Source organism: Apteryx mantelli, chromosome 1, assembly GCF_036417845.1.
Source record: "Apteryx mantelli isolate bAptMan1 chromosome 1, bAptMan1.hap1, whole genome shotgun sequence".
NCBI lineage: Eukaryota > Metazoa > Chordata > Aves > Apterygiformes > Apterygidae > Apteryx > Apteryx mantelli.
In genome coordinates this window covers 70532054-70554000 of record NC_089978.1, presented here as the reverse complement: position 1 = coordinate 70554000, position 21947 = coordinate 70532054, and the positions used below count along the sequence as shown (strand labels likewise).

Here is a 21947-nt window from a genome sequence, read left to right as displayed (position 1 = left end):
AAATCTGGCTTGAGAGCTAGATTCTAATATGAAAAATATAGCTGAAATGTTCTAGAAGATTAATTGATTTGCTTACCCTCTCCACTCTTTTTCTACCCTGCCTTCAGAAAAAAAAAGAAAAAAAAAAAAACTACCATGGTCATTGAATGGAGTCCCTTCAGCATGCCTTTTCATTTCAGTATACTTGGCCATTTCTGCAACACAAGAGAGGTGCAACAAAGCTGATCTCAGCCAGGGCATCCCTTCTCATCTGCTTGTTGGAGAAAATGAAAGGGTATATATCTCCCAAGAGAATCCTTTGAGTGATACTGCTTCTGGAGTATGGTTGTAACTCTGTAGCACCTTAGCCACCATGAAGGAGAACCCTCACATAAAGAGCATTAAAGATCCAAAAAGTGTGTCCTACATTCCCTTTCAGATGTGCAATTCAAAGACACTGGGCCCGATTTCCACCCAGCAATAAAAGCAGGCCTCAACCAGACAATAGGTATGATCTCAAACAGAAAGTTCCTAACTATGTACATGACCAGACTGATAAAGGAAATGGAGAAAAACACAACTCTGGGGAACATATGAAGGGAACCACACAAGATCCATTGACCTGTTGGTCTCAGAGGGAGATCAAGAGCGCAGTCTTGCCTGACTGAATCTTCTCCACAGCTTCTTCCATATACCACTTATTTCTTCCCCCCCTCAGAAAAGTCCCATTGGAAATGGCTCACAGATTTCACCCTGGGGACAGAAGGGCAGCTGTTTATAGACTATTCTCAAACTTTCATCATTCTTCAGGCCATTGGTCCAAGGGCATGTTCCAAGAACAGCATCGGGCACATAGGCTGTGCCTGACTCTTTTTAAGTCACTATATTCAGAGCCATTAAGAGACTAACTATTCTACCAGTGAGAAAAGACTCTTAGAGGCCCTTCTACTAAAGAGTTAACTTTCCTGGACCAGGGAATCTCACTGCTCATATTCAGCTGATGCAAGGTCAACGACAAGCACACCGAGGAAGTCAGAGTTGCTTTATTTTTCTTGTGAGCAGGTCAAATAAAACACTGCTGATGCTCCATTTATCTGGAGCGACAAGCAAACACTTGGCAGCAGTGGAAAGCATACATTGGAATCTGGCACCAGCCTCCTCGCACAGCTGTCAGCCTGCTGACTAATCACTTCATCCCCACGTTAATGCTGCTCCAGGTCTATAGGACCCTTTCATCTCAGATACCCAGGCACACACTCATTCTGATAGAACTATTTATACAACAATGTTGCTATTAATTCCTATGTACTATTTTATTATAGGCTTTTTTTTTTAACTAATTTTTTTTCAGGATTTTTCTCTTTTTTACCGAGTTCTTTCAAGGTGGAAGTTGTGATTCTGCCCTGCTTCCTGTATCGACCAGATCTTAGATAGACACCCCCTAGACAGGCCAGACTGAATTTTCTTGGGTTTTTGGGGGGGTTTTTTGAGCTTCATAGCTTGTTTTTCTAAACAACTCCTATCAATTTGTTTTTCTTTGGTGACTATTCTGGCAATTAAGCTACAATCACACAGCATACACCTGACTCTCCAAAGAGACCTGATTTACCTTAGGTTTGCATTATTAGATAATACTTGCAGTCTTGTCAGCACAAAGTATTTAAGCAACTCCCAAGGACAGTGTTAAAATATAGGTGGAGTCTATGAAGTCTGTTCTTGGCAGCTGTGCTTTATTAGCTGTGCTGTGCAAAGGTGGTACGGCTAAGGTAATGCAGTACTTTCACAGAAGCATTATATATTGTGACAAGCCAAACAACCTCCAGGACTCTCACTCATCATGACTCCCATTTCATACCTCATCCATTATAGGAATGAGGTATGAAAACATTTCTCTGTTTCCTAAAGATATTAACAGACTTCTGGGAAATTGTTTGCTTGAAGAAGGGGAAGTGCCCAGGCTCATTTTTTTTGCATTCAGGACCAAACAGAAGGCTATGGCAAGGCTAGCTGCCTTTTTTCCTTTAGTAAACAATAGGTTTTCACAGGGATAACTGTAAAGAACTCAGACAGTTAATTGGTTTTATGATCTCAGTTAGTAAAGGTACAAAAACATAAATTTGGGTCACTTCTACATGGTGTTCTGACTAAGGATATTCAAGTGCTTTCTGCGCAGTAACAAAGGATGTCTCCTAACACACTGAAGGTAGACAAGTAGCACCATTCCCATTTATGACTAGGATGGTGACCAGATGAGGGAATCAGAGGCCTAGAAGGGTCAACTGAGTTGGTCATTCAGCCAGTACATGGCAAAGCTAAAACTAGAACAGGGGCTCCTTATGCTCACATTTGTATGTTAAGTACAGAACCAGTCTTCCTGTATTAAAACCTGGAGACAATTGGCAGTCCTCAAGTGGATGAGTATTTTAGGGTTTCTGGTATCATCCCCCTTTTCCAAGCATCACTTTGGCCATAATTCCCAGAACAAATGGAGGACATCCATTTTCATTCTGGTAGGCTATCCTTATGGTACTGTTTCTTGGCATTCTACAGTTGCCTCAGAAAAATATGCCCATATGCTGTGTTACAACATTGGGTGGCCTGATCTGCAAGTCCAGGATAGACAGCAGTGGTAAGTGTGCTTCAGATATCTTTGCTGAAATGGAGTTTGAAAAATACACACAGGCAGTAGCAAGAAGTGGCCATTTCCATTGCCTCTGTGATTCATTCACAATTATCAACACAGGAATTCACAGCTGTATGCATGCGAGACTTGCAATATCTTCAGTACCAGGCAGAAGAGATAATTATACAGATTTTGGCACGATGTTCTCAATTTGTACTTTGAGGATGTACCGTGTGGAATTTGCTTCTGACAACAAAGGGATAAAGCATTTGCTACAGAAGACCTTAGCTGGGTTTTAGGTTGGTTTCAACGGAAGAAGGAAATGGTGTTTCAGATACTTTCATCTGGAATAAAAATAGGGACTCCTCCAGAAGAGTTCCTTCAAACCGTGGAATATGTTTTCATCACTGAGTTTGAAATATCATTTCAGAGTCTTGGTCAGATTTACCTTTTGATTTAAACCAGAGTGGCTTAATTGAAGTCAATGGAGCTATGACAGTTTATACCAGCCAAGGGACTGGCTGTCTGTTTCAGAGTCTTATTTTCCCACAGTTGGCCTACTTCCCTTGATCTTTAAACATCTCTTGAGACAGTGACAGATTTTCTTGGCATTTGAAATACTTCACGCATTCATACAGCCTTTCTTAGGATTTTTTCCTACGTTTGTGGCATCTACAAATTAAAGTCACCTTCTCCATTTTTGCCTCTTGCTGTTGACAATGTGACCCTTAACAGTGTCATTTGTTTATTCAAGTCAGCTCTTCATACTAACTGTTGCATTCTTCTTTCCTACTGGGAGCCGTGGGCCACTTGGTAGTGGTACAACACTTGGTGGATGGTACTGTAGAGTGAGATTTTAGAAGAAAAACAGTATGGATGATCACAGCTATGCAGATGACACTGCCTAAATGTTTTCCTATCTCCAGACGTGGAAGCAAATGCACCAGAGAGAGTTTTATAGTGTTCCTGAGCTTTTTGATAACAAGGCTCAGGATACAGCTGTTGCAAAGTGAATTACACAGATTGATTGGAGTCAAAAGTATGAAGCATGAATATTTCCATACTCTTCTTTCTTGTTGCCGGAAAAGTATTTCAGAGGTCACTCTGATATGTTTTCTTGGCACAGTCTTTTCTTCAAGGCCTGATTCCCCCTTGCCTTGCGTTTTTGGTAAACACTTCTATCTGTGTAAAGCGGCTATAAGATGCTCTCACACTGTAAGGCTACGGAGAATTGGGATAACAGATTCTCCATGCTAAGACGGATTTTCTCCTTTGAATCAAATTAATATTGTTACCAAATACTTGTAGTTTGGTAATGAACTGCATTTTTTTTTTCTTGTACCTTGATCAGACATCCATGGTGTCTGCCTCTGAAATGTTAAGACTGAATTACTGCAACCTGTGTTTAGCTGCCCAGGAATTTCATGTGCCCACTGCTGGATGCTGTGATTTATTATCATGAAAAGTAGTGTAGCTGTAAGCTGCAGCTTAATATGGAGCATAGAGCAGGACCCAGATCCAGCATGCTTAAATTCAAGAGGCCTCCTGAGCACAGCTGAGGCAACCTGATTTGGGAATCTCTCTCTACTGACTAAATAGCAAATGCCTGCACCTCCCTGGAAAGCTGCTTAAACCACCCTGCTACTGTTCAAAGGCTGACTGCTACCATGCAGTCTGATGGAGCTAATAATCGGCTCCACCGCAACTAACTTTTCAGGCTCCTCCAGGGAGCGAGGGGACTCTCTCTCTCAACCTGAATCACAAATAAGTTTGAGCAGGGAAGCAGTATTATTCTCCCCCAACCAAGGTGTTTCCGAGCCTGCACCTCTGAGAAATATTTAGGCTACAAGGTATCTAGCAGTTTAGCAGAGGAGGGTGGCTAGTCCATTAAACAGTGCAGCAAATAGGCCGTTGGAGATTTGCATGGTGTTCAGGTGTCCAGGTCTTGCTTTAGTTAGGATGATGGGACTATGTCTGGTCAGAAAGTTCAGATTTTGTTTTGGTTATGAAGTGCCTTACTGAGCTGCTAGCACCATTATGAAGTATTTACTTACTCTCTCTCTTAAGTCAGAGACTGCATGCTCTGATCAAGGGCTTTAAAGAAGAGTGGTTCTTACCCAAATTGTTGTTTAATTGCTTAAAATAAAAATATCATTTCTAAGATGTAGTAATTAATTCTGGGGCATAAGCCAGTAGCAAAATATGCACAAATGTTGTGTGTCATAGTCATTAAAATGTAAATCAGTGTTTTATTTTGATTGCATGATCTTGCTTACATACTTCAGAAATAACAGTCCAAAATATAAGTCACCAATTTAAAATAATGGTTATTTTTTATAAGAAAGCATGAAGACACATGTAGATGGTTTTGCCCATCAGTATAATCAATATAATACAGTGAGGATACTTATAAAAATACACTTTATTTAAGAATGGAAAAGGTAGAAGGAGGGACATGAGACTTCGGCAGTATCATCATAAATGAGAAAATATTGTAATGTTAAATTTTTGGTAGTATATTGGCTACCATTAGAGCAGCAAACATAGATTTCCAGATGTTTGTGAAGAGTCCAGCAGTTATATTTTATATCTATGGCTGTAGTAACAATTTCTATTCAGCAGCTTAGAAAAACATTTCATGTCACAACAGGAAAGAAATATTACTGTGGGATTTTTTTTCACCCTCATCCCCCATATAGCAATTCTGAATACTTTAGTCAATGCCAAACAAAAATGATGGGTTGAAAATTAAAACCGCAGTCACTAGGGGCAGGACGTAAATGTGCAGATGTTTCGTGATGCTGAAGAACTTTTCAGGCAACAGTCACAATGCTGTTGTGGAGAGGGCTAACAATCCATCAGAGTAGGACACTGTCAAAAGCAGTTCCCTAAGCTATAGTATCAGAAAAGACACTTACCTTTTCATGTTCAGTTAAGAAAAAAAGAAAATCAAACACAGAAAACCTGCTCACAATGGCCCCTATTGAGCTCTCACTATTTTATCAGCAAGGGATTGACTATAATCACAGAATCACAGAATGGTTGAGGTTGGAAGGGACCTCTGGAGATCATCTAGTCCAACCCCCCTCCTCAAGCAGGGTCACCTAGAACACGTTGCACAGGATTGCATCCAGGCGGGTTTTGAATATCTCCAGAGAAGGAGACTCCACAACCTCTCTGGGCAACCTGTTCCAGTGCTCTGTCACCCTCACAGTGAAAAAGTTTTTCCTCATGTTCAGATGGAAGTGTCTGTGTTTCAGTTTGTGCCTGTTGCCTCGCGTCCTATCATTGGGCACCGCTGAAAAGAGTCTGGCTCCATCCTCTCGACACCCTCCCTTCAGATACTTGTACACGTTGATAAGATCTCCTCTCAGCCTTCTCTTCTCTAGGCTAAACAGGCCCAGCTCTCTCAGCCTTTCCTCCTAAGAGAGATGCTCCAGTCCCCTAATCATCTTTGTAGCCCTTCGCTGGACTTGCTCCAGTAGTGCCACATCCCTCTTGTACTGGGGAGCCCAGAACTGGACACAGTACTCCAGGTGTGGCCTCACCAGGGCTGAGTAGAGGGGGAGAATCACCTCCCTCAACCTGCTGGCAACACTCCTCCTGATGCACCCCAGGATACCATTGGCCTTCTTGGCCACAAGGGCACATTGCTGCCTCATGCTTAACTTGGTGCCCACCAGCACTCCCAGGTCCTTCTCTACTGGTGCATGGGGTTATTCCTCCGTAGGTGCAGGACCATGCACTTGCCTTTGTTGAACTTCATGAGGTTCCTCTCCGCCCACCTCTCCAGCCTGTCCAGGTCCCTCTGAATGGCAGCACAGCCCTCTGGGGTATCAGCCACTCCTCCCAGTTTTGTATCGTCAGCAAACTTGCTGAGGGTGCACTCTGTCCCTTCATCCAGGTCATTGATGAAGAAGTTGAACAAGACTGGACCCAGGACTGACCCCTGGGGGACACCGCTAGCTACAGGCCTCCAACTAGGCTCTGTGCCACTGATCACAACTCTCTGAGCTCTGCCATTCAGTCAGTTCTCAATCCACCTCACTGTCCACTCATCTAACCCACACTTCCTGAGCTTACCTATGAGGATGTTATGGGAGACAGTGTCAAAAGCCTTGCTGAAGTCTAGGCAGACAACATCCACTGCTCTCCCCTCATCTACCCAGCCAGGCATTCCATCATAGAAGGCTATCAGATTGGTTAGGCATGATTTCCCCTTGGTGAAGCCATGCTGACTACTCCTGATCACCTTCTTTTCCTCCACATGCTTGGAGATAGCCTCCAGGATGAGCTGCTCCATCACCTTTCGAGGGATGGAGGTGAGGCTGACTGGCCTGTAGTTCCCTGGGTCCTCCTTCTTGCCCTTTTTGAAGACTGGGGTGACATTGGCTTTCTTCCAGTCCTCAGGCACCTCTCCTGTCCTCCATGACCTTTCAAAGATGATGGAGAGTGGCTTAGCAATGACATCCGCCAGCTCCCTCAGCACTCGTGGGTGCATCCCATCGGGGCCCATGGATTTGTGGGTGTCAAGTTTGCTTAAATGATCTCTAACCCACTCCTCCTCGACCAAGGGAAAGTCTTCCTTCCTCCAGACTTTCTCTCTTGCCTCCAGGGTCTGGGGTTCCTGAGGGCTGGCCTGAGCAGGAAAGACTGAAGCAAAGAAGGCATTCAGTAACTCCGCCTTCTCTGCATCCTTCGTCACCAGCGCACCCACCCCATTCAGCAAAGGGCCCACATTTTCCCTAGTCTTCCTCTTGCTACTGATGTATTTGAAGAAGCCCTTCTTCTTGTCCTTGACATCTCTCGCCAGACTTAATTCCAAACGGGCCTTAGCCTTCCTCGTCGCATCCCTGCATACTCTGACAACGTTCCTATATTCCTCCCAAGTGGCCTGTCCCCCTTTCCACTTTCTGTATACTTCCTTCTTCTGGTTGAGTTTTGCCAGGAGCTCCTTGCTCACCCATGCAGGTCTCCTGCCTCCTTTGCTTGACTTCCTACTCATAGGGATGCACCGCTCTTGAGCCTGGAGGAAATCTGTTAATAATCTGTTAATATAAGTGAGCAATTTATAATCTGGAGTTCACTGGGAGCTGGACAAATGGAAAACTGCACTGTCCCAAAGTAGCATGCAAAGCATCAAGTTTCCTTCTCTAAGAAGGAAAATTTTCGCAAGCTTATAAACTGTTACCATTTCAAGCACCTATGTATACTAATGCTGTTATACATATGCCTGCCTGAAAATCTTGTATTTACCACTTACCCAGCTAAACAAAGAGATATCATGAATAACAGTACAAATAGCAAAAGGCAAGTTTTTGAAGTCCTATGTTGTAACTGGTACATTAACGCTTGTGCATGACAACAGACCCGTTGCCTCCCAAGGAGAGTGCACACAGGCGCTTCTGCCCAAACGCATGCAGAGCTGAGCCGTCCTGCTAGAGCATGAGTTTTTACTGTGGCCTCGCTTTACCACTTGATGGTGACAAGAGGATCCTTGAGGGGAATTCCAGGTTAAATATAAGTAGATGTTGTCTCCTCCCTCTCCTATTTATTTTACTTGCTTTAATTATTCAGATGAGCCCACAGGTGAGGTTTTCTGTGCCCCACTGTACCTCAGAGGGTGCAGAAAGCTTGCTGAAGGGGGCAGGATTGCCCAGGTAGCCAGGAGAAACCATGAGCAGCTGTGCTCTATCCTAGCAGAAGGAGTGGGCCAGAAGTAGGGAGGACGACAGCTATGAGTAAAAGGTGGTATGGCTGGAGTTCTGCTAAAATAGCTTGTATGAGACAGGCAGTCCATTGGGGAAGCATTGGCATATGTTAGGAGAGGCAGAGATAAGGCCAGGGACTGTGCGGCCAGGGAGAGTCGCAGAGTTATAACCACATCTCTGGTGGCCTGGCCTCTTTTCAAAGCCCCATAAAGTGCCTGTGGCAAGTGGCTTGTGTCAGGTACGAGGTACCAGTTTTTCAGAATGAAATACACCACTCCTGGGTAAAGACAATTCATTAGGTGCAATATAACTGTAATTAAGTATCAGATATTATTTCTCACAAAATGCATCTCCAAAATTGCATTGCATTAGCTACAATATTGGACTGACAGAGCATAAACAAGGGTAATGATAAACATTGGTGAACAGAATTGGGAAGAGATGGTTATTAGGGTACCAGTGTGTTTCATGCTGGGTTTATTTAACAGTCTTATTAATGATCTGGAAAAGGTAGTGAATAACCATTTAATTAAGTTTGCATTTGATACTAAATTAGAAGTTGCTGCAGACACCTCCGAAGGCAGAGAAATAAATCAAAAGGAGCTAGAAGCATGTGCAGTAAAGAAGAAAATGAGATCTGGTGTGGGAAAAAAAAAAAAAAAAAAAAGCAAGCTAATCTCTCTGGAAGCAAATAATCTAAAATGTAGCTATTCAGTGGAGGAATTCTGGAGAAAGCAACGTTGAAAGAGATGTAGGAGCATTAATGGACTATATATTCCATCACAGCTTTGGTATATGTTTACAGAAGCAACGCATCAGGGAGCAGGAAGGTAATAGCCCTTCATTGTAGGGCTCTAGTGAGAACCCATCTATAATGCAGCACTCGATTTTGGGCATCCTGTTATCAGCAAGATATAGACAAATTGGAATGAGTTCAGAAAAGAGCTATAAAAATGATCCCATATCCCTGGAGATAATGACTTATGAAGAAAGATCAGAAGAAGTAAATATGTAAGGCCTTGTCTGAGAGATGACTGAAGTAGGGCAGGAAAACAGTCTGCAAATATGTGAAGGCAGAAAGGGAGGAGGATAATTTATCATAATAACTATTAGTAATAAGATGAAATAATAAGTAGCAACAATAAATTTAGAAAGGGCAACCTCAGGTTGAATGGAGGGAGAAATTTCTGACAGTGGAATTTGGGTTCGTTTGCAAAGAAGTTTCCCAGAGGTAAAAGTGAAAGCGGCATTCAAGTCATTTAAAATCAAATTGGAAAACCCACTAGAAAAAGCATCCAGCTATCGGGAACAATCTTTCATTGCTTGGGGAATAAGCTGAAAGACTTAACAGGACATTTCATACCCAAGTGTTTATGACTGTGATATTTTAATATGCCTGGTCAACTACTTCTGGAAAGTATACATTTCTCCTGCTGTCAGGCCTGATATTACAAACACTTGCATGCAAACATAGCTTGTAGAAGCCAAGTAGCTCTGCTGACATCACTGCATTGCTGATGTGCAAAAAGATGAGCCTGAGCTCTTAGGAGCTTTTGCAAGATCACAGTCTTAGTTCTTGCAGTTGTCAATGTCAAGATGGTGCATACAGGTAACCACATCATCTTGGCTTAATCTATTTATGGAGAGGTGAAGAACTGTAGAGAACAAAAGATGGGAGTAGGAAGTTCTAGAGAGGATGTATTATTATTATTATTATTATTATTATTATTATTATCACTATTACTATTACAACTTGTAAATGGCTGGTAACATGGAGTTCATTTCAGTTTCTTAACTGTTCATCTTTTCCATCTCCTGCATTCACCTCTGTGCAGAGTGTTCATACACTTACTGACACTGTAAGACTGCCTTCTCTACTCTGCTTTTTACTGTGTTAGATATTTTTAATGTATCCTAAAATGTCTGTTGAAAGAGAAAAGAGGCAAACTGCAGTGAAAATCTGATCTTTCTACACATGAAGAAGAGATGGCAAAGGCTGGGGATTTAAACGAATATGCAGCTAACCCTGAGTCTTTTCCCTGAAGTTAAAACAATGTAACGTTCAACTCACTTCACCATGCTTTAGCAGTAAAGACACGCTTACAGGCATTCAGACAGGTACACTCCCTGGAACACCTTGGTCTTTATGGTTTGCTTTATGTTGTTGTTTTCTTCTTTTCCCTCTCTCCTCATTGGTGGGCTGCGTGCGGGGCTGGCAGCCTGGTTGTGCCGCAGCCCAATTCCCGAGCCGCAGGATTCTCCAGCAAGGGGTCGAGCAGCAGCAGTTCCAGTGAATCCGAGACCAGCTCCGAGTCTGACTCAGAGAGCGAAAGCAGCTCCAGCGAGAGTGACGGCAGCAAGCCCTCGCATTATTCCAGCCCAGAGGTAAGGACTTTGACGTTTTGTGACTTAGGGCGGCAAGCCATTATTACACCCACTCAGGCCTTTTCTCCTGCCAAGCCAACACAAGGAGGCTGGGGGAGATGCACAAAAAAAATGGAAGAGGAAAGGACCAAGGATCCTCCTCCTGGCACACTCTGAGATGCATGTGGCAGGGACCCTGGGGCAGATTAAGAAATTTGAAACAAAAATAAAGAAAGAAATAACCCTATGATATTTTCCTCAAATTTGAGATGAGTGGAGCTCCTTGCAAGGCTCACAGCTTGCTTGAAGTTTTCTGCAACTCGGCCTCCATAATGATGGTTTGTTTAGTGCATAAGTCCTGATGCGGGCTCCCAGCACAGCAAGGGAACTAAAGGCTTGTCTACACAGGGAAGCTATTGTAAAATCAGTTTGAGGGTGGATTTTTAAAGCAAAACAGTTGTTTTTCACTCACGCGCATCCCTCCCCTTGCTCCCCAAGTGAATTATTCCCTGGTGCTGCTGCCTTTGTGTGAATTAGTTTAATCCACCTCCAAAATGGACTAAACTGAATTACTTATGGTGCAAAATATTAGGCCTAAACTTGTCATACACAAAGCTAATACTAAAAATTTCCATATGTGGACAAGCCCTGGCCATATTACAATTTATCTGACAATGCTATGCCATCTCTGGCTTTCACCTCTGTGGAGTGCTCAACAGACACTGTACGGCTGCTTTCTCTACTCTGTTTTTTTTAACCAGGCTTGATATTTTTATGTGTTTTGGTCAACACACACCTTAAGTATAAAAACATGAACTCCACAGCCACATCACACACATTAATATATGTAAAAATATTCAAAAATCTAGCAGCAAGATTGTAAATACACGTGAAATACAGTCAGTAGACTTGCCTGTTTCTCATAAAGCATCCGGTCATAGGACTTCCTCCTCCCCCAACAGCCATGTCTCACCTATTCTCCAACCCTGAAAAATTATACTTAATTCTTATTTTTTGCTCAGTATTTTGCTCAGTATTTGGGGCCATGTTTTCTATGAGGCAAAATACAGCACTCACAGAAATGTCCTTTTTATAGTTCTCTTCGGTTTTGTCATTTTTTTCCTTATTTAACACATATCTTCCTTTCTCTCTTTCCACACAGTATTTTCAGATCCATTTCCAATTAATTTTCCTCTCACTTTCACCCTTTTCCTAAATCTCTCCAGTTCTCTCCTTTCTTTCCTCTCGCTTTTCTTTCCTTTAGTCTCTCCTTCCTTGATCCCCTCTCTGTACTGTCCCATTTCTTATTTCCCATTCTGAGTTCTCATTCTACCCTTTAAGACTTTGTTCTCTCTCTGTCTTGTTCCCTGCTGGACTTATTGCAGAGATCTCGCTCCCACTCTGTATGGGATCTCAGAAGGTGGAAAGGAAGGGACTAAGAGAAGAAAGAGAAGGAACTAAGCTCATTGGGGAAGAGGAAATACGAGATAAAAGGGGGAGAAGCTTCATACCTAGGAAGAGAGAAGTGTTTACTAAAGTAAAAGGGTATCTAGACAGATCACCTGTGCTCCTTGGAACTGAGGGTGGCAGTTCCTCAGGGAATGCAGGAAGTGAATTAACTGAGGCAGATCATAGATTTCATTAAGTCAGGCAGAAGGGGTGTTCTGGGAGGGACTGAAAGTCACAGAAACTTAGAGGAAATGTCTCCTGTTAAGTATTTTATATATATATATATATCCTCTTGAGATCTGTAGAACTACTTTTGTATAGAGTCTGAGTTATCAGTGATCAGTGTCACGAAATAACTGCACTGCTCCAACAGATTGCTTGTCTCCTTGCATTATATTTGTGTGGTTTGCCTTCTAGGACACGCTGAAACTGTAAAGGACTCTAAAAATCTGATGGCTGCAGTGGTTATCATAGCTCATTCCTTGATGGGGTATGGGAGAGGCCATGACGTTCACCTGGATAGGTTTGGGGTGTCCCAGGGAAGTAGGTCATCTGTGCTTTTCCCAGGAGCCAGCACTTTCCCAGGCCCAACATGCATCTAATGGCACCTGTTGAAAACATATTTATGTGAGGCCTCTGGACTGAAGTCCTGCCTCCCTTTCATCTGTGCTTTAACTCACATTTTTGGCACACAGTGAAGCCGTGTTCCTAAAGTATATGCCATGTTCTTACCTAGTAAGTGGAAAGAGACAAATCCTTGGAAGCTCTTTAGAGGGAAGTCCTATCCACCTAAATTTAGTTAGTGGACTCAATCCAGTTATAGTTTTAAGATGAACTTTATCTATTGGATAAGATAGAAGAATGCATCTTTGCATCAAATGTGTCTTTGTCATTGCATAAGCAGATATTGATACATGCAGGTAAAATGCTGTGCAGGAAATCCATATTTCCAAGTTGGGAGAAACTTCATCTGGAAACCTGTAGACCATTATGAGCCCTTGATTCTTTTTTTCCATAATCTGAAATATCACATGAACATTCTCAAAGGTTTTAATTTCTAGGACAGGTTATCTTCTACATTTGAAGTTATATGGAATTTGGATTGCTGTTTCATTTCCTCTGTATTTTTTTCCTCATCTCATTTTGAGATCTTTGAGTTGTTTTCAGGTTCTAAATGCATTGCCTAGAGTGTGAAAGTAGCTCATTGCAAAACATATGTAGAAAATAGATTAGATTAATTGCACCCTAAAAGTGTCTGTTTCTTTCCATTGACTACTGAGACCTGGAGTGACTAACTCAGCTGTCTACGCTTTATGTCTTCAGTAAACTAAGAGTAATGGCAGAGCTTGAACAGGAGGCAACATTCAGACTGGTTTCAGTGATGTGGACAAATTAGGGTGCCTCAGACAGTAATGTGAGTAGTTACAGTTTTGTGGCCTGCCAAACATGAAATTATGGGGACTGAGACTTCTATCTCCTGTTTCTTTGCTGAGGTCATGAATTCTTTGCATGACCTTCACTAATGTCATAAATGAGGACTCTGGAAAACAGTGACGTCTGGTCCTTCCAATTATTTGAGAGAGTAGAAAAAAACCTTAGGTCTCAAGTCCGTAGAAAGAGCTAAATTTCATAAGCTAAGAATCTGGCTTGCTCGTTCTTCGTTGCATTGAATTATCATGCAGATCTTTAAAAAGGCTGGCTAGACAGACAGTGAACTCCCACTATGCGGGAAAGGCTAGAGAGAGGAACTGGCAGGAGGGAAGCAGAGAAGCAGTTGAATGGGATAGAGCGTCAGTGGCTGTTGTAGCACAGCTCCTTTCAGTAACCAGACTGTTGAGCAAGATATCCTGTCTTGGGCACCACCATTCCCACACACCAGATGCAGTGCCCTTTACAGCCTCTGCTGTAGTGACCAGTCAACAACCATTAAAGTGTTTTCCTCCTTTTCACATGCACCTTTTGTCCATGCTTCTACCATCACCACAGGGTGTACTGTTTGGTCTCAAGACTCCAGGTTGTGACTGACCAGGTCAAAGCTGAAGTGATTCGTACAGTAATGCTCTTCCCCACCTTTCTCTTTCATCAGCAGAGAGCAACCTCCAACCACAGCACTGTGCATCAAGTCCTCCAACTGCCTGGACATTGGTACCAATGGCTGAGGAGACATTGCCTGTGAATTCCTGCTGTTCCCTCAGGCGTTGTGTGGCATTGACTCTCTTCTTTTTAGCTCAGTAAATAAGAAGTGTAGATGTATCCAGCAGACTAGCTAACTGGTTAGCGTGCTCCTGTCACCTCACCAATCTTTCTTCACTGATGGACTTAATTAGGGAGGGAAGGGAAGAAGAGTTGTAGTTTTAGGGTTGAGGAGGTTATGTTTCCTCTGTCTTGTTTTCCAAAAAATTTTTGCTTCCACCCATCTCTATGAGAGTCTTGATTGGATTTCCTGACTGGTACCCTCTGAAGAAAAGGGGATTTTGCCACTAGACCAACTGTCTTTAACTTTGCTAATAGCATTCATGGGCTCTAGCTGTCCCATGTGTACCATTTGGGGGCAAAGACTACAAACAATTCTCCCTTCCCGAAAACTCTCTGTGGCGGGAGCCACCTCTTACAGTATGTGTTCACCATACCTAATACATGGGAGTCCCGGTTCTAGTCTGATAAAGTGGTAGTAACCATAGTAGTAGCAATAAACTAATAATAGTAGTGTATGTCTTAAATACAATTAAAAGGCACCACATTTGTATGATTGCCCTGAGCCAAATTTTTGACAGTAGGGCTACACAAGCAAGGGGAAAGGACATAAGGGGAAACTAGTGTGTGGATTTACAGTAGATTAAGTGCACTGCAGTGATGGCTCATTCCTACCCCATTGTGGGTTAAGTACATGCACAGTATTGTAAGCTATTTAATTCCTTGATGAAAGTGGTATCATGCTTCAAGTTTACCGTGGAATTAACTACATCCAAAGTCCTCTTTGTAATAAGTGTAGTGAACCCATCACTCTTACACTGTTTAGTAGCCCCTCAGCCCAGCAAGATTTCTGGATAATATGTTTTGAAGAAGGTTTCTTTTGGACACCTACCACTGGTGCCTCTGGTGGTACTTGTAGCTTTGAAGAGATCTAAGATATATAGACACGCTTTGTGGGAGTCATCTCACCTAAATTTGGACATCTGCACTGCAGATACCTACATCTGCTCATCACCTCAGCCTCGCCTTTACAGTCAGTGGAGAAGAGCAGACATTTCTAGGGCCCAGCTCATCTGGCCTATTTCAGACATATATTTCAAGATGAAGAGAATCATGCCCTAGAGGAGGAGTCCACTGACTGTAGAAGGAACTCATCAACTAGCTCAAAAGTAGTTGTCTACACTGTACAGATGAATCCACCCACAGTTTTTAAGGAAGTATATTGCATCCTTCTGTTTCTCAGATGAGGCCTGGCTCGTGTGTAAGTCTGTGATACATTGGTCCCTGGAACCAGCCTTGCTCTGGTAGAGTTTCCTGGTTTGGCTTTTCACAGCAAACTTGTGTTTTCGTTGCAAGTCAGCTTCACCACAGACCACTTTTTCTATTGGTTCTCCCATCTGGACACCACCAGTTTTAACACAAATATGCCAAGCTTTTATTAAAATATGCCCTTGAGGGCAACACATTTCCTTGACACAAAAGCTAAGGGACAGAGACCTTTCTGCTTCCTGATTACTCTGGATCTCACATTTCCATCCTTATATGCTGCTGAAAGTTTTTCACTTTGGGCAAGCCAGGTTTTCTTCTGTAGAATGGTATGTGACCTGCTTAGGGGGGTGATGTGGACTAGAGAATCAGGGATTTCCTTTTCTTCACACAAATAATTGCAAGTAGGCATGTAAAACAGATTGGTGAATACTTTCAAGTGAGGTCTTTTATGAGGTCTACTCCTCTCTGTTGGCTGTCGTGATTATGTTCCATTGCAAGGTACCTTGCTTTTGTAAGGGATTTCAAAGTGCAATACTTTTCAGATAGAGCAATCAATTGAATAAAATACTTCCAAAAGTAAACTAGCATCACTGATGTACACTAGCAATCTAAGATATTCCAAAACTGTATCAGGCCACCAAAATAATGAGACAAGTTTAAAAATTCTGATTGTTAAAATTGGAATCCTTTTGATTTACTTTATGGGATGTGAGCTTTTTGCTTTAAGGAAACACATCCTGAAGTGTTTTTTTCAACTTTTTCTTCAGCCACATGGACTGGAAGTTTTCTTTAAATAAACTCAGGATAGGCACCTAAGCCCATGATCCCAAAAACTGAGGCTTTAAGAAAAAATAGTGTGTGTCCTAAGACTCCTGACAAAATTAGTAAAGCTTGCAACACTGCTGACACCTTTTTTTAATTGTCGTAGTTGGCTTATAGGTTGGTGGGAGTGTAGTTATTCCACCTAAATAGCAGATATATCACTGTAGGAAAGTACCATATTGCCAAGTTAACACTGTAGCAGTTAATCACAGTTTTCTGCCATTTACTCTTATCCCTTGAAATCCCTATTTTGCAAACTACTGTTTTAGAGAATGACAAGATACATAAAGAGACAGAATGGAGTGTTAAGAGAAATGCTGAAAGTTTTTTTGAACCTTTAAGCTGCCTTCTCTCTGGCCTATACTTATGGACAGAGGCATTTTTTCCCATGTGCTTCTGCTGTATGTCCTTTTGTTAAATACACCCACTGAAGACTGCAGAGAGATCTGTGTATACTGAACTTTTTATTATATATCTAGTAAGTTTCCTATATACATAATGAATGGCATCAAACAAATCCGTCTCCATTCTCTGCAGCAGTTAAGAACTGCTGTTTATTTTACATGAAGAGTTTAGAGTTTTAAAAATATGTCTTCAGCCTACAGAAAAGCTGCCCACCCGTCTTCAAGATTTACAGCTAAGGAATGAAATTCATCATGTAAGATATTAGGGAGTATGACTGAGAAAAAAATAAACTTAGTGCAATTCAGCAAACTTCCAGTAGACATTGGCTAGCTGGGTAATGAGTAAATTAGACACTTTAGAGAGAGGGAATATTTATATCATCTGAATTGCAGCATCTAACTTTTTTGCTTATTTTAGGAACTTTTGCTCCCTGTAGAGTGAACAGAGCCCTCAGTGGGCAATTCTGGAGACACCCTTGGCTATGCAGGAAACCTGTGTAGCCTTCAGGCACCTTCTTTAAATACCTGAAGTGAGAGTGTGGATATTCTCTCTCGAGTCAACTTCTTTCCAAGCAGAGTGTAGAGCAGCAATGGTTTTCAGGTTAGACTCACAACATGCCTTCTGATTACTCATGAATGAATTTTGGTCCAGTTAAGGTAATTAGGAGACTTTTCACATTGGCTTATGCAGGGTTAGGATATGGCTGGCCATCTACTCCATCATTTCTTTCTTTTTTTTTTTTTTTTTTGCCTCGCCTCTTCATTTTATTACATTCAAATAACTGATTGCAAGAAGCACTAGAAAACACTTGTGCGTTGTTCTGAAATAACACTGTCTAAGCTGTGGTTGCATTTGAAATCATAATTATCCCACTTCTTCACTGTCCAAACGCCATTATATTTTAGATGGTCTCTTAAAACTTGATCATGTTGTGACAGGAACGAAGAGAAAAACTAACAAACAGCCACGAAATACTTACAAAATGAGTACTTGACAACACCACCACACAACAAGCGTATGTGTGCTCTTACAGGATTATAACATCAATATCAGTAAGATGATACGAACGGCCTGGTTAGCCCTTCCTCTCCTCACTGCTGCTTCTTTTATACTTTTTAAATTTTTTATTTAATGCAGCAGTACAGGACACAGAATATATGTAGCCTTGCTTTCTTACTAGCCATCACATTTTAGCTTCAGCTGTAGCCTTTGCTGTTTTTCCTCCCTTTCTAACACCATGATATTTTCTTCCCTTTGGAAACTTGGAAGTATTGCCTGGTAAAGCTGACACCAACGGCACAGCCTGAATCACCTCCGTGGTGCGCTCGGTGCCACAGGCCAATGCCTCCGTGGAGAGCGGAGGGCAGGGACAGGGCTCGGGGCTGCCGGTCCCCGGTGGTGGCCATGGTGGTGGTGGTGGCCTTGGGGGGCCCGGCAGGCCCTTCCCACCCTTCCTGGGGCCTGGCTGGCCCCTTTGCTCGGGGGGAGCAGCATGACCCTGCGTTGGAGGGTAGCAGGGGAGCCCCACATTTCGGCTGTCTCTGGGGGAGCTCTGGGTGCCCCCACGGCCGCGGAGAGCTGGGGCGGGGGGCCAGCACTAAGCGCTGCCTGGTTTGTTTCCCTTCCAGCCTGAGCCGCCCTCATCCAACAAGTGGCAGCTGGACAAGTGGCTGAACAAGGTCACCCCGCACAAGGCGCCCATCCTGACCCACCATGACAGCCCGGCCCTGGAGAGCCACCCCTACTACGGCCGCGTGAAGGCGGAGCGGCAGGACTGCGAGAAGACCCCGGCCACTGGCGCAGCCGAGCCCCGCGGCGGGGACAGCCGGGTCACCGCCGCCGCCGCCGGCAGCAGCGGGGACGGCCTGCGGCCCCGGACAGCCAGCAAAGCTCCGGGCAGCAAGGGCGGCAGGCAGAAGTCACCCCCTGCTGCTGACAGCGGGCCCTCGAGGCGGGCGGCCGGTAAGAAACCGCCGCGCCAGGCCGAGAGGACCTCCGCCGGGGACGGCGCACCGTGCCGCACAGCCGAGGCACCCTCTGGGAGCCACGGCTGTCCTGACCACACTGCCGGCGACCCGCCAAGGGCCCGGCCCAGTGGCGGCGGCAGTGGCGGCAGAGCGGGGCACCGCCGCGAGCCCCGCTCGTCCGCAGCCGGCGAGAAGAGGCGGACCAGGGGGCCGAGCAAGACGGCGCCCAAGTCCAAGGAGTTCATTGAGACCGAGTCTTCGTCTTCGTCGTCTTCCTCCGACTCGGGCTCCGAGTCGGAGCGGGAGGAGCGCCCGCTGCCCAAAGCGCCGGCTGCGGCGGCCAGGGCCGAGCCGCGGGCCAAGGACTCGGGGAGCAGCGCCGCCCCCAAGCCCCACGGCGGCTGCAGTGCCTTTGGCTCCATTAATGCCAGGACTAGTAGTGAAATAGCAAAGGAGCTGGAGGAACAGTTTTACACCCTGGTTCCTTTCGGTAGGAATGAGCTCCTGTCTCCTCTGAAAGACAGTGATGAGGTAAAGTCGCTGTGGGTCAAAATTGATTTGACTCTTTTGTCCAGGATTCCAGAGCGCTTGCCCGAAGAGCCGCTGGCAATGAGCGCCGGAGCAAGCGAGGCGGCCAGCCTTCAGCAGACTAGTAGCACTGACCCCCCCACAGAGAAGGGTCTGCCGAAATCTAGAAGGAAACGCAAGGTGAGCCACGGGGCTGGGGGGCGGCTGCGGCGGGGTGAGGAGAAAGCAGGAGCACAGCCTGGCCCACCGCCGGGGTGCCTGGGCCTGCTGCACCGCACGTGACGGCGCATGACGGCAGCATCCTTGCTGGGGCGGTGCTTGGGGGCGATGCTCTGCCATCACGCGCCCTGTCTTCGGGCCCCATAGGAGCTGGCAAAGCCCCAGGGGAGACGCCCGGCAAGGAGGTAATGAAACTCCTGGCCACCAGGGATCGCAGCCCTTTGGAGAGGGCGTTTTCTGCCAGCACATGGTCTTTCACGCCTTGCAAGAAAGACCTGTCAGTAGGACTGTTTTCTCTCTTGAGGCTTCTTTCAATATCCGAGGCAGTGCTTAGGGTCAGCAAATGCTGCTGTCTCGTCAAGGTGTGTACGGTATCACTGCAGGCCAGGAGTGAGCATCTCATTTCCCCTCGAAATGCCCACAAGAGACAAGTTCCTGCAGAAGGCACAGCTTAGCAGGAGCTGCATTCGCAGAGACCGTGTGAGCCTGAGACCAGCTCGGCTCCATCACTCCCCTCACTCTGATCCCTGCAGCCCCCTGTTATCTCGGGCCTGTAACACAAGTATAAAAAGTCAGAGCATAGCTCATTAGTGGCTCTGTCTCCGGCAGCGCTGTCATAGCAGCCACGTGGGCACAGCCCTCTGACCACCTCCTCCCATGGGCTGTGCCTGTCCGGTGCAATTTCTGAGCTGCCAGCTGTGCTAGCTTTCTCCCTGTTGAGGATCCTCCTCTGCCCTGAGGCCAGAGCTGTCCAGCTGAGGCAGTTTTCCAGGCCATTTGTACCAATCTGACCCCAAAAATTACTCTGAACTGGAACTGCCATCTGCCCAGTTTGTGGGCAGTTTTACTGTGCAGTCGTCTGTTGCCTTTGGAGCTACTGTGCAGGCTGATCTGTGCGGTCCTTGGGACCATTTATTCAAAAGGGTCTTTTTTCTCTTTTTCCATTTTTCAGCTCTTTTTTAAGTATCTGAAAGGTGGTAGCCCTATTCCAGCCACTGGTAGAGACATGACAGAAAACCCTGCTAAGCTTTGAAATGTATTTATCTGCATTTTCTTTAGCACGGAAGTAATTACCCAATACAAAATGAGGGGGAACAGGGCAAGAAGGGTCAGAGAGTGTCCAAAGCAAAAGATTTACCTTTGTGCCATAGGAAGTGCTAGATCACACTAGCACATATTGGCAGGCTGTACACTCAGAAGAAAACAGGAGGATATGGTAGAAGAGCCAAATAAATATAGTCATTCTAACAGTGACTTAATTTTACTTTCTGTTCCTCAAACTATCCTTTATTCTTCTGTCTTACACCACTGCTGTTGTTGATGTGTTGTTGTTAGCAATATAATAAATACAGGGCACTGCTAGAGTATCAAATTGCCCCACAACCTGGAATAAGACCCTCACTGTCACAGTTGCTAGGCAGACTCAGAATATATGACACCCCTTCCCAAAAGATTTTTAAGAATAAGACTAATAAGAAAGGAATCTCAGGCATACCTGTAAAATTAGAAAGAGGTCCTTATCACTTCCATCTCTGTCGTAGCCCCAAGAAGATGGGCAAAGTAGAGACAGAAGAGGATGGTTGAGCACTGAGGTGTAGGATGATCTTCACTCCTGCAGAGCGTGAGCTACAACATTAACCCCATAGCAGCAGCCACAGTGGCAGTGTGTAACACAGAAAATGTTGTTGCCATCCAGCAAAGTAATAAACACAGCAGAATCAACATATCACAACTAAAACTCAGTCAGTGCTGGAAACTGGATAAGTGTTAACAGTGGAAATGGATGTGGGGGGGTGGGAAAGCAGTGCCACTGGGAGACAAAGAAAGATAATAGAACATAAGGAATTCCACATGAAATCAAATGGGGCAGGAAACATTGGCTATGTTCACACTACTAAGCCAGATAGGGCCAGGGTTGAGTCCCAAGCAGTGGCGTACAATCATCCATCTTGTTAAATTGTTAGCATGCGTGGTCTTGGCCTGGGCCAACTTCTGCTCTTCCAGATGATATCTGGCCATGGCTCAGGACCACACAGACCAAAGCCCATTCCCAAGAAGCAGTCCAAATATGGTGCACCCTGGTTTGAAGGAGGAAGGAGCTGAGCCGGATGAATGTGAGCTGTGCCATGCTGCCTGGCCTCAGGGCCAGATGCTGGCCTGTTATATCTGTGAGACATGGCATAGGCACAGTCACCGGTGCCAGGAAAAGAGAGGAAGAAACAGAAGAGGTGTGAGGCTGAGGAACAGGCAAAAGAAAAGTACACAGGAGACGGGCAAAGAAAGCAGTATGAGGGAATAATGTCCTGAAGTGCAAGTGGGGAAGTGGCTGAAACAATTCAAGTTTTATATCATACTCCTATATTTACACACTGGCTCTTTAGATTTTAATTTTTGAGGATATGAGCCAATCTTCTCTAA

At 44.5% G+C, this 21947-nt stretch overlaps 1 protein-coding gene across 1 annotated transcript in view; it reads left to right on the top strand.

Annotated features, from left to right (window-relative positions):
• The window catches only part of AFF3 (ALF transcription elongation factor 3), a 279572-nt gene that overhangs the window by 224306 nt on the left and 33319 nt on the right, over positions 1–21947 (top strand). The window contains exons 10-11 of the mRNA XM_067309821.1: positions 10533–10698; positions 18444–19490. Coding sequence (XP_067165922.1) covers positions 10533–10698; positions 18444–19490 — 1213 coding nt within the window. The remainder of the gene's footprint in view (positions 1–10532; positions 10699–18443; positions 19491–21947) is intronic.